The 12810-nt window shown below is 44.2% G+C and overlaps 1 protein-coding gene across 1 annotated transcript in view; it reads right to left on the reverse strand.

The window, feature by feature from the left end:
• Window positions 1-554: 554 nt before the first annotated feature.
• The window catches only part of LOC147433829 (uncharacterized), a 30552-nt gene continuing 18296 nt past the window's right edge, over window positions 555-12810 (reverse strand). Inside the window, exon 6 of the mRNA XM_086490447.1 lies at window positions 555-1017. Coding sequence (XP_086346573.1) covers window positions 926-1017 — 92 coding nt within the window. The 3' untranslated portion in view covers window positions 555-925. The remainder of the gene's footprint in view (window positions 1018-12810) is intronic.

The raw sequence follows: 12810 nt of genomic DNA on the forward strand, positions 1-12810 counted from the left end.
CCTCTCTCTCTCTCTCTCTCTCTCTCTCTCTCTCTCTCTCTCTCTCTCTCTCTCTGTGTGTGTGTGTGTGTGTGTCTCTGTGTGTGTGTGAAAGATAAGCATCCTGAACCATGATGAAATCTTAGCAACTAAAAAAAGAACTGAAGTCAATAATTACGTGTTTTATCAGGCATATGACATCAATAATGATCAAAAAGATTAACAAAATAAAAGCGAAGTCTGGCACTACATAAAATGAGAAGTAAAGTCCCAACTTTCACATCTGAAGAACTCAATGAAACAGAGAGAAACTAAATGATTTCAAAATATCGAATCCAGAGCCACAGTTGTATCCTTGAAATTCCAACCAAAAATCATAATACCTGTGTTACAATCACAACCACTGCCGGTTCAAGAGACCTGCTGTATTTCTGCATCATTTCCGCATCATTTGCACGGAATGAGGAAAGGTGACCATATTGTTGCCCATCCAGCTGTAACTGGCAAGCATCATATCATTTAGCCCAACGAATTTTACTACCAACATGTCTACAATCTTATTGCAGAGGCTGACAGCAGAAACAAGAACACATTTCCAAGCAATCTTCACTACACAAAAAATCAACTCTTCAAAAGAGCTGCCGATTGACAAAAGAGAGCTCCTGCTTGACAGCATAGCCAACAACTTCCTCCTCATCAGTGTCCTAAACCACATAAAATACCCATTTCCTCAAAATCATTCCGTGTGGGTTGAAGCACTCCCAGAATGTCTTAAAAATGACTACACACTTGAGGACTTGACAATGTCGATACAAATCAATGTTAACCACGATCAAAATTTTTGCTCACAAATACAAAGAAGCAACATAAGGTAATGCTTCTCAGTTGCTACCAGATGCACTCTAATTAAAGGCACAAATCACACAACAATGTTGTGCTAATGTATCTACATAAAGTCATAATCGTCGACATCATCATAAGCGGCTAATACAGTATCCTCGTCCGGCTTGTCCACGAGTAATTGCTTTTTCTTGGGTCCTGCATCAAAATAAGAAAAAGCTCAAACCAAGTGCTTCCTCAAATCCTATCAGTCAGATCAGCATTCAAAAGACAACACCCAAATAGACTTAAATTTAGTAGTCGCAAAATTTAGCACTGAATTATTTTGACATGCTGGCCTAGCTGTCACAAAAGCATCTACAGTCTGTGAGGCTTGCACAAGGGACCCCACAGTTTTGGGCAAACTCTTAAGACTCGTATAGAGTGTCACAAAAAATGCTGGCATCATAGTCGCGTTTGGACAACTGGATGCTGACAAGGCTGATCGATGACAGCTGGATTGTACAAATGATTGACAGCTGATGTGATAGGCTGTATGGACACAGATGACGTGGCAGACTATACGGAAGCAGTGATGAAATGGCAGCCATACCCAAATGCTTTCGTTAGCACTCATCCCAGGTGCTTTTGTGTCACCCCACATGGGCAATGAGTCAACGAATTGCACTTTTTGACCAAGTAGTTTTTAGCAGTTTCTTTGTGGATTGCTTTAAGCAGCCGGGAGCCATAAGACAAAGGCCAGCTTACAAGTTGTACTCTGATTTCGAGAGTGGTCAGCTGTTGTTCTATGTAATTGCATGACATTAATGAAAGTAGAAATATCACCACGGATGCCTACCTTAGGTTCCAAGGTAACTCTGACCTGTTGTGAGCTTTGTGTTCACCTTTCAGAGGCTTTCACTTCAGCTTACAACTTTTCTCACATGCACTCGGGCCCTTGGCCCTCATGGTAGGGAACCTAGGCACATAGAGGGTTTGCACCACTGCCCATTTTATATTTTTTCCCGAGTTTTGTGGATTTTCAGTGTTGAATATTTTTAGAGGTTTGTCCGACCTAGAGTTAGCTCACTACATCAGTGGAGCCCTTGTCACGAGGACGTGGCAATTGCTAACTTGAGTTGTTGGTTTCTTTCCGATGATTTTATTTTTATTTTTGGGACCCTCTTTTTGAAGTTGCAAATGACCGGACATTGTGTGGCCAGTGTGAGACGGCCGATGGCCGAGAGTTTCACCCGCAGTCGGGAAGGGCAGGTCACCACGAGTTGGTTGGGCTAATCGGCACTGGAATCCGAGCAATAAAAGGGTGTCTAGGCTCACTTCAAAGTCATTTAGGCCCCTCGCGACACTTATAAGTTGGTGGGTACTAGGGAATTAACTTAAAAGAGGCAAACTGGACACATGGCGGCTCCAGATGCATTTGCCAGATTTGCATGAAGAGGGGGCGCCCATTTCAAGAGAGGGGGCTGATTTCAGCCCATTAAGTGCTAGAGTGTGTGTGAGTAGTGGGTGCAGGTGATCGCAGCTTTAATGGAAAGCTTGCCTTCTCCCTTGCTCTATGTAGAGCAATAATTTTCTCTCGCACGTGTCTCTCTCCCCTTTTGCACAAGGTAATGCCCCACTAGTTGGGCTTCTCAGATGACCATGTACAGCTATGGGGGTTTTATGCGCGTTTGCCAAGGCCAGAGCCTTTTGTACTGGAACCGGATTAGCTAATTGCTAATCCCCTTCAGGTACGCACAGTTCCATCACGAAGGAATGCGAAAACGGAGAGTCTTCTCACGTGAAAACTCGTCCGATTAAAAAGGGAACTGTCCCATTGCGTGTGGGAGCACCTGAGACACGCGTAGGCGTGCTCGCTCCACTCGAAACGGTCCAAAACAGAGAATTACAGCCTGCTGTGTTTTTTTGCAGATTTAGGGTTTCGCACCTAAACTGCAGGGAATCGCCAGGGGAGCCTCAGAAAGGCCTTAGGATGCGTGTACAAGGCAGTAGGCACCCAAAAGTGGCAAAACAGAAAATTACAGCATGCTGAAATTGACCTGCAGCTCACTAGAAAGCTTCCATACCGCAAAGGAAAGTGTCCTTGACGTGTACTTTTGACCTACAGAGATATTTGTGCCATTATGTTGGTGAAATTGAGTCAAAAACCTGCAATTACAGCCATGGACAGGTTTGGACAGCTTGGTGAGGGCTAGGTGCAAGGGTTTGGATCGTTTATTTGTCAAGGGAGTCTCGGGAAAGCATTGGGTGCTTGTACAGGCCATTTTGGAGAGATTTCCCGCGAGGAATCTCGTCTAATTCAAGGGGCAAGTGACCCTACAGGTGCGAGAGCTCGAGGGCTACCCAAAAAAGTGATCGGCACGCAGATCGGAGCGCAAAAACAAAGAATTCAGCTAGCTGCAATTTCTCGCCAGGTTTTGCAAAGAGCTCTAAAGTGCGTGGAAAGTCAATGTTTGCTTGGGATTTTGTCCGTGGAGACTTCTACTGTGGTTATGTTGCCGAAATCGGGTTGGAGTAGAAGAATTTCAGCCCGATCTAAGTGGGACATCTTGTGGAAGTTTACGGGTTTTTCTCAAGTATCATAAGAATAAAGAAATACCGAAAGGGGCGCCAGTCTTTGGGGCCAACAGGGTGTCGTTGTCTGCTTGGTAGCGCTCTAGCTGTCAAGCCGTGGTTTTTCTTTAAGTGTTGTATTCTAGTCACGGGCTTATTCGTGAAGTTCCTTTGTGTCGTAAAGTCTAAAGTAAAGAATTTCGGGTGAAAGCCAACGCCTACCGCCTTGCGGGCCGGTTTCAAGGTTCCATTGCCGGGATATCAATCACTTTTTCTTCAAAGAGTGAGCCTCAGTTGTTTTGGGTAAAGACACAGAGTACAGGAACTTGGAATTACACTATGGCTGACAGGACAGATAACACCAGGAAAGAGGGTTCCTCTTCACAAGACAGACAGGAACTTCCGCATGACGCTCTGCCAAAAAGTGGTCAAATTAGGGCTGATTTTCTGCTTCGTTTTTAGGGTTTGCAAATATGAACCAAGATGAGATAGGGAGAGGTCTCACGGTGGTAGATTGGCCACTAGATCTCCTGCGGGAGTGATATGGATCTGCCAGGTGACACGCTGCTTGCCGATTCTCTGAGGCGATTGCTTGGATTCTTTGACGCATCAATAAATCATCTTGAAATTTGAGCTTACTTTGTCGTGGGTGGTACGTCACACGTTGTGGAATTATGCTCATTTGCAGAGGCAAGAGCTTTTGCACACGTAAAAGTTTAGGGACGGGTTGCAAAGATGCTACTTGGTGAAGTTCAAGAACTATCCACCTATGAATGCAAAGTGGATAGGAAAGCATAAACTGTCAGAGTCACCAAATGTATTGCAGCTTTACCTTGAGATCTTTGGGTTACAACCTACGTATCCCCCAACCCAATGTCTAGAAAGGAGGGGTAATGATAGAGCTAGCACATCAAATGTACTCATGGATTCAGTGCAATAGCAGTGTACAGTTTGACAAAAGTATGAAGGTCTCATTAAGTCATTTGTACACATGTTTTGACAATCTTTCTTGCGGATACATGCGATGATAAAAGAGTGCTAACAACACAAGATCATCACTGGCATGTATTTATGGCACGCAATCGAGGACGTTTGCGATTTTAAGAGGGTGGTATGTCACGACGACGTGGCAATTGCTAACTTGAGTTGTTGGTTTCTTTCCGATGATTTTTGTTTAATTTTTGGGACCTCTTTTTGAAGTTACAAATGATCGGACATTGCGTGGCCTCTGTGAAACGGCCGATGGCCGAGAGTTTCACCCGCAGTCGGGAAGGGCAGGTCATCACGAGTTGGTTGGGCTAATCGGCACTGGAATCCGAGCAATAAAAGGGTGTCTAGGCTCACTTCAAAGTCATTTAGGCCCCTCGCGACACTTATAAGTTGGTGGGTACTAGGGAATTAACTCAATAGAGGCAAACTGGACACATGGCGGCTCCAGATGCATTTGCCAGATTTGCATGAAGATGGGGCGCCCATTTCAAGAGAGGGGGCTGATTTCAGCCCATTAAGTGCTACAGTGTGTGTGAGTAGTGGGTGCAGGTGATCACAACTTTAATGGAAAGCTTGCCTTCTCCCTTGCTCTATGTAGCGCGATGATTTGCTCTCGCACATCTCTCTCTCCCCTTTTGCACATATGGTAATGCCCCACTAGTTGGGCTTCTCAGATGACCATGTACAGCTATGGGGGTTCTATGTGGGTTTGCCAAGGCAAGAGCCTTTTGTACAAAATCCGGATTAGCTAATTGCTAATCCCCTTCAGGTACGCACAGTTCCATCGCGAAGGAATGCGAAAATGGAGAGTTTTCTCGCGTGAAAACTCGTCCGATTTGAAAGGGAACTGTCCCATTGCATGCGGGAGCACCTGAGTAATGCGTAGGCATGCTCGCTCCGCTCGAAACGGTCCAAAACAGAGAATTACAACCTGCTGTGTTTTTCTGCAGGTTTAGGGTTTCGCACCTAAACTGCAGGGAATCACCAGGGGAGCCTCGGAAAGGCCTTAGATGCGTGTACAGGGCAGTAAGCACCCAAAAGTGGCAAAACAGAAAATTACAGCATGCTGAAATTGACTTGCAGCTCACTGGAAAGCTTCCATACCTACAAGGATATTTGCGCCGTTATGTAGGTGAAATTGGGTCAAAAACCTGCAATTACAGCCATGGACAGGTTTGGATAGCTTGGTGAGAGCTAGGTGCAAGGGTTCGGATCGTTTATTTGTCAAAGGAGTCTCGAGAAAGCATTGGGTGCTTGTACAGGCCATTTTGGAGCGATTTCCTGCGAGGAATCTCGTCTAATTCAAGGGGCAAGTGACCCTACAGGTGCGAGAGCTCGAGGGATACCCAGAACAATGATCGGCACGCAGATCGGAGCACAAAAACAAAGAATTCAGCGAGCTGCAATTTCTCGCCAGGTTTTGCAAAGAGCTCTAAAGTGCGTGGAAAGTCAATGTTTGCTTGGGATTTTGTCCGTGGAGACTTCTACTGTGGTTATGTTGCCGAAATCGGGTTGGAGGAATTTCAGCCCGATAAAAGTGGGACACCTTGTGGAAGTTTACACGTTTTTCTCAAGTATAATAAGATATAAAGAAATACCGAAAGGGGCGCCAATCTTTGGGGCCAACAGGGTGTCATTGTCTTCTTGGTAGCGCTCTAGCTGCCAGGCCGTGGTTTGTCTTGAAGTGTTGAATTCAAGTCACAGGCTTATTCATGAAGTTCCTTTGTGTCGTAAAGTCTAAAGCAAAGAATTTCGGGTGAAAGCCAACGCCTACCGCCCTGCGGGCCGGTTTCAACCCTAGTCCACTCCATGGTCATCTTGTGTCATTCCACCTCTAGAGTTGTTGAGTTGCCAGCTTCTCTCTCTCTCTCTCTCTCTCTCTCTCTCTCTCTCTCTCTCTCTCTCTCTCTCTCTGTGTTCATGTTTCTCTTCCACTGCACACTCTTAACAGTATCAAGAGCGATAGGGATCTTCCACGGAAATCTGCCCTTGCCCCCCCTTAGCGCGTGCCTTTGTGCTGGTTGCGCTACTCTTCCACGACTGATTTCTGTCTGTGCCAGTGTTAATATTTGTGCTCCATTTTATGCTTTAAGTCCAACCTTTACTATTTTTATAAGAAGAAACGCTCCTTGCGTTTTTTATTTTTTGCCACTACACTTTGGTTCTCTCTCTCTCTCTCTCTCTCTCTCTCTCTCTCTCTCTCTCTCTCTCTCTCGATAGCACACTCCTTGGCAGCGGTTCACTTCCTCCTCCACCAAATTGCTTTCATCTGCCTAGCAATTGGATTTGTGTGCCCCTTGTCGGCTTCAAGCCTTCGATCAGCTTCGGCACAGTTCAAGGCTCTTTCTGTGCCTTCGACGTCTCCCTCCAAGCCTTCAATTTTGCTATTTTTAGCCGGGTATTCGCTCTCCCAACCATCACTCTCAATTTGCGGGATTGCTTTATCAGCCACCTCGGCATGTGCTAGCAACCCCTGCCTACCATGGTAGCATCCGATGAATATCCTTGATCTCTCAGTGATTACCTAGACTTTGTAATCGATTCCAATCACTCCCACCTCCTCGCATCGGTTTTTTGTGCTTCATCAAGCGCGGCTTCCAGATCTCCTTTGGTCTTGTGCTTCTACTTCAAAAAACTTCGAGATTTTTTTGGTGTACTTATGTTTTCTTGCAATCATGTCGACTTTTGGCAACGAGATGCCGATCTTTCACCCATCCGAGAAGTTGGATAGTATGGATGGTCCAACTTCACGGTTTGGAAAATGACTAAGGTTATTCTTATGGCAATCGACTTGTGGAATTGGCTTATGAAGCTTACCAACGCGATCATAAGAGGTGGGAGACAACAAACCTGAAATTTTCAACGCGCGCGCGTGTGTGTGTGTGTGTGTGTGTGTGTGTGTGTGTGTGTGTGTGTGTGTGTGTGTGTGTGTGTGTAGGAGAGAGAGAGAGAGAGAGAGAGAGAGAGAGAGTTCAGCTCACAAATGAATGAGAGAGGTCGATAGCTCTCAACTCATAGAATTACATAGGAGAAGAAGAGAGAATTCAATCTATAAATATGTGAATATGTGCCCCTCACAGTATTTCTTTATTATATTAAAATTCAACAGTAATACATAGTGTGCTTAGAGAGAGAGAGAGAGAGAGAGAGGGCACCTAGAAAGTGATGAAAAAGGCACCATACAACTGGGCTTTCAGCCCATTGAATATGTGTATGCAAAGCTAAGATATTTGTGCCACTTCGTCCGCTCCTGCTAGGCTCCGAGTGTTTGTGTGTCCACTTTCCATGCGTGCATCACCTATGTGTCCTCTTTCTATGTATGCACAGCCTGTGTGTCCTCTTTCCATGCATGCACTACATATGTGTGTCCACTTTCCATGCATGTGTTGCCAGTGTGCTCGATATTTGTGGATCACCACTTCAGCCACCTCCGATCGCCAAATCAGCGACCTACTATATTGGGTTGTCGAGTCCAACTGAGGTGCTAGTGTGACCACCTATTGCTATATGTGGATCACCACTTCAACCACCTACTATCACCAGATCAATGACCTGCTATTTTTGGGTTGTCGAGTCCACCACCTTCGTAGAGTTATTATACCTCTCTGCTCTTCATCTAGGATTAGGGCATACTTGTCTACGGCTAGTGTGCACTCAGGCTGGCCACCCATGGATTGCATGCTGTTGTGGCCAGCATGACCAGATTTGATCCTTGTCGCTTATTTTTTAGGAGCCCTATTTGGGCTTTACTTCTCCCGCATTTTATCTGGGCCGTGAGGCTGTCCATATGGCTGGCCGACTTGCATTGTAGCAAGTATATAGGTGGCCATGGGGTCCTTACTCCTATGATGTGTCATATCCGTGGTACCCCCTTAGTGTACAACTATTATGGTCCTTTTTACCAGATGGACAACGGTCAACTACAAGTTACACCTTTTCTTTTGGCTCAGGAACAGTTTGATGGAGCAAAAAGAAACAGCCTACAGTTGCCTTGTCTTCCACAGAGGCAAAGTGCAGGGTTGTTTACAGTGCTACATGTGGGTCAGTGTGGTTACCGCAGCTACTTTATTATATTCATTTCCTTCCTAGATTTCTTTGAATCTAGGCGTTTCCTCCTAAGATGAACCATACCTTACTTTGAAAGGGGTTGGACGGGTTTTGATCTCAATCAGTTTGAAGCTGAACCTATTGCGTGCTCCCGTAACCACATGCCTCAACCTGCTACGTTGCTTGTCAGAGAGGTTCGTCAAAGTTAAAAAAGAACCATGGTTCCCCTTTCCTGCATCATATACGCCTCCCTTCCTGCTTCGTTCCCACCGCCTTCACCTCCTGCTTCGAGGCTGCTTTTGTTTGATGCCGACTCCGCCTCCTGGTTCATCACAGCCATCACCTCATACCCCCTTCCCCTTCAGTTTTTTTCCCTTTTCAGTGTCGATGCAAGCATCATACTTGATTCTCCTTTGTTTCTTTTTTTTTAAATCGTAGGGACATACTTTCGGAGATGGAATTTCCCAACAGACGGCCTTCATGTACTCTGACAACCAAAGTTATATAGCCATTGCGACGAAACGGGTATCCCATGCCCGGACCAATGAAAGCGCAAAGCAGAAGGTACCGGTAGGTGCGCGTCGCGATGTAGTGCAAGATTGGGACAAGAAGCAGGAGGCGGAGTGCAGCACAGAGGAAACGCTAGGGATCGAAGCAGGGAGAGAGAGAGAGAGAGAGAGAGAGAGCTCACGTTTTTGGGGAAAACTCAATAAGTGAGTTTTGGGTTTTCCCACTTTTATTATAAGTGACTTTAAAAAATGTGTCCAGGTTCAATATGAACATGGACAAAGTATAAAAATGTACAAAAAGGGGTTATTTAGGCCTTTAACCCAACAACCTCTGACTAAAACGCATAAATGACGCCTTTAAGTTAACCAACTCCCACCAGCTGTATGCAATGCTCATAGCCTTAGCAAGACTCTTGGTGAGAACATCTGCAGGGTTATCTTGTGTATGGATCTTAGTCAAGGTGACTAGACCATCCTCCAATACCTGTCGTATGAAGTGGTACCGTACATCTATGTGTTTGATACGCGCATGAAACATGGCATTTTTTGCTAAATAGACAGCACTCTGGCTATCACAACCCAACACGGGTGTATGAGCAGGCATGCCAAGTTCTTTTGCAAGTCTGCCCAACCAAATGGCCTCTTTTGAAGCCTCTGTGGCTGAAATATATTCAGCCTCAGTAGTACTCAATGCCACAATTTCCTGTAACCTAGAACACCAAGAGATTGCACCACCAGCAATGGCAAATACATATCCACTGGTAGATTTCCTAGTATCCATGTCACCTGCCATGTCTGCATCACAATATCCCTGCAACTTTAAGTCACTTTTGCCATAACAGATACACTTTGATTGTGTACCTTTCAAATATCTCAAAATGCATTTGATAGCTTCCCAATGCGCTTTGCCAGGATTCGACATGTATCGACTAACAACTCCCACTACATAAGCAATGTAGGGACGAGTGGCAACCATAGCATACATAAGAGAACCACAAGCTGATGCATAAGGGATTCCCTTCATTGCTTTCAATGCCACCTCATCCTTTAGGCAATCTGCTTTGCTAAGCTTAGTGTATGGAGGTAAAGGTACCCCAAGAGACTTAGCATCAGCCATATTAAATCTGTCAAGTACTTTTGCAATGTACCTTTCTTGAGATAAAAACAACAATTTCAGCTTTCTATCTCTTTTAATACGCATGCCCAAAATATGCTCTGCATCACCCAAATCCTTCATAGCAAATGCTAAGTTTAGCTTACGTTTCAGAGCATCAAGACTAGTCTTATGTTTCCCGACAAGCAGCCTGTCATCAACATAGAGAACAAGTATGATGGGACTACCATCTTCATCCCTTTTCGTATACAAACAATGATCTACACGGCTGCGTTTAAAGCCTTGAGACAACATAAAAGTGTCAAACTTCTTATACCACTGTCGTGATGATTGTCTCAAACCATACAGAGCCCTTTTCAGTTTGCATACAAGTTCCTCGCGTGTAGGAACTACAAAACCTTCAGGCTGTTTCATGTATATGTCCTCTTCAATGTCACCATGCAAAAACGTTGTCTTTACATCCATTTGATTCAATTCCAAATCAAGCACCACAACGAGAGCAAAAAGGACACGTAAAGTTGTACATGACAAAAGATTTCTTGAAAATCAATTCCTTCTTTCTGTGCATATCCTTTTGCAACCAATCTTGCCTTGTACTTGGGTTTTTCATCCACTATCTTAATCTTGTATACCCATTTGTTAGGAAGAGCCTTTCTCCCTTTAGGCAATGGCACAAGATCCCAAGTATCATTTGCATACAAGGATTTCATTTCCTCTTGCCTCGCAAGCTCCCACTTACTGCTTGACTCACATGATTTGGCCTCTTTATATGTAAGGGATTCACCCTCATCTGTCAACATTACATGATCCAAAGAGGAGTTAAATCTCTGCGGTTGCCTTCTCAAACAAGTTGACCTGCGTACCCAATGATCTACATTCTCAGGCAACGGTTCATTTTCAGCTCTATCATGCTGCTGAAAATCATTTCAACCAATTCAGGTGGTTGTCCATCCTCATTAGGAGCATCAAAATCATGTCCTACCTCTTCTGGCTCAAGGATAACCGGTTGATTATCAATTTCAGCTTGTGGTAATGCATCATGAGGCTCTTTTTCAACATCAATGGGTGGCACGGAAGGCTGAAATCTAGCTGTTTTCTTGTCAGCATCAGATTTTGTAGCATTCTTAAGCAATTTTGCCTCATTGAACACTACATCTCGGCTACGTATTACCTTTCTAAACTGTGGTAACCACACTCTATAGCCCATTTCACCTTCTTCCCAATAACCTAGAAAGACTCCTTTAATGGACTTCATATGAAGCTTTGTTCTCAAGTCATTGAGTACATGAACAAAAGCTTCACACCCAAATACTCTCAAATGATCATAAGAGGCAGGTTTGTCAGACCAAACCTCCTCTGGAATGTCATTTTTCAGCGTACTATTAGGAGAGTGATTGCAAATATGAACTGCAGTTTTCAATGCCTCCCCCCAAAACTCTTGGGAAAGATTAGTGGTGCATAAAGTACGATTATACCTCTCAGCCACACCATTAGAGGACGGATTATAAGGGGCTGTCAACTCCCTTTTAATCCCATCTTCATCACAAAAACGTTGAAATTCAACAGATTCATACTCTCCTCCATTATCAGATCTGAGACATTTAAGCTTAGTACTCTTTTGCGTAGTGACAAAAGCATGAAACTTCTTAAAAGCATTAAAAGTCTCACTCTTACTTTTCAACAAATGCACCAATCCTTTCCTAGTACAGTCATCAATGAATGTAACAAAATACAATGCACCACCAAAAGACTTAACAGGCATAGTGCATACATCGGAGTGAATAAGATCAAGAGGATTAGCTTTGCGAGAGACACCAGAGTAATAAGAAGATTTCTTTTGCTTTCCATAAAGACAATCGTTACAAAAATCAAGAGGATTAGCTTTGCGAGAGACACCAGAGTAATAAGAAGATTTCTTTTGCTTTCCATAAAGACAATCGTTACATCAACCCTCTTCAGAGAGGAAAGCACATCAATACCCTTTTGGCTCATATGGCCAAGTCTCTTATGCCACAATTCCGTGTGTGAAGCAACTTCAGCAACAGCAAAGAAACTTGCAAGGCTTTGCCTTGCATCGAAGATAGTACAAAGTACCTCTTTTAGACCCTTTTGCAAGAAGCATAGAGCCCTTAAGCAACTTCCATGAACCCCCAGCAACGATGGTAGTATAACCATGTGCATCTAACTGGCCAACACATAGCAAACTTTTCTTAATGCCTGGTACAAACCTGACATCATTCAACACAAGCTCTTGACCATTGTTAAGAGCCAAACGCATAGTACCCATTCCCTCAATATTGCAAGCAAAATTATCACCAAGGTACACCTTGCCATAATTGTCTGCAGCATATGTAGCAAAACACTCCAAAGATGGGAGTCACATGGAATGAAGCACCAGAATCCACTATCCATGACTAGGATAGGCCATCATTAGCACTGAGCAATGCATCAATGACATCTTTCTTCGAGATAAGCATGTCTTCTACATTAGCTATCACCAAATCTGAGGGGCATGAAGCCGCAACCAAGATTTCCTCAACGTCTGACAACTCCTCAATGACCACACTAGAGGATACATTTGCATTCTCAGCATCCCTCGAGGAATCACCTACTGATTTTTCCCCTTTCTTCTCATCTTTCTTCTTCTTATCTTGCATTTCCTTCTTCCTTTCTTGCTCTTTCTTGAAATACCTGCAATCGGGTTTCTTGTGACCCTTTCTACCACATTGATAACAAGTGACATCCTTATCCTTTGTCTTGCTCTTACTTCTATTTTGA

The sequence above is a fragment of the Adiantum capillus-veneris genome, chromosome 19, assembly GCF_014529385.1.
Source record: "Adiantum capillus-veneris isolate H3 chromosome 19, ASM1452938v2, whole genome shotgun sequence".
Classification (NCBI taxonomy): domain Eukaryota; kingdom Viridiplantae; phylum Streptophyta; class Polypodiopsida; order Polypodiales; family Pteridaceae; genus Adiantum; species Adiantum capillus-veneris.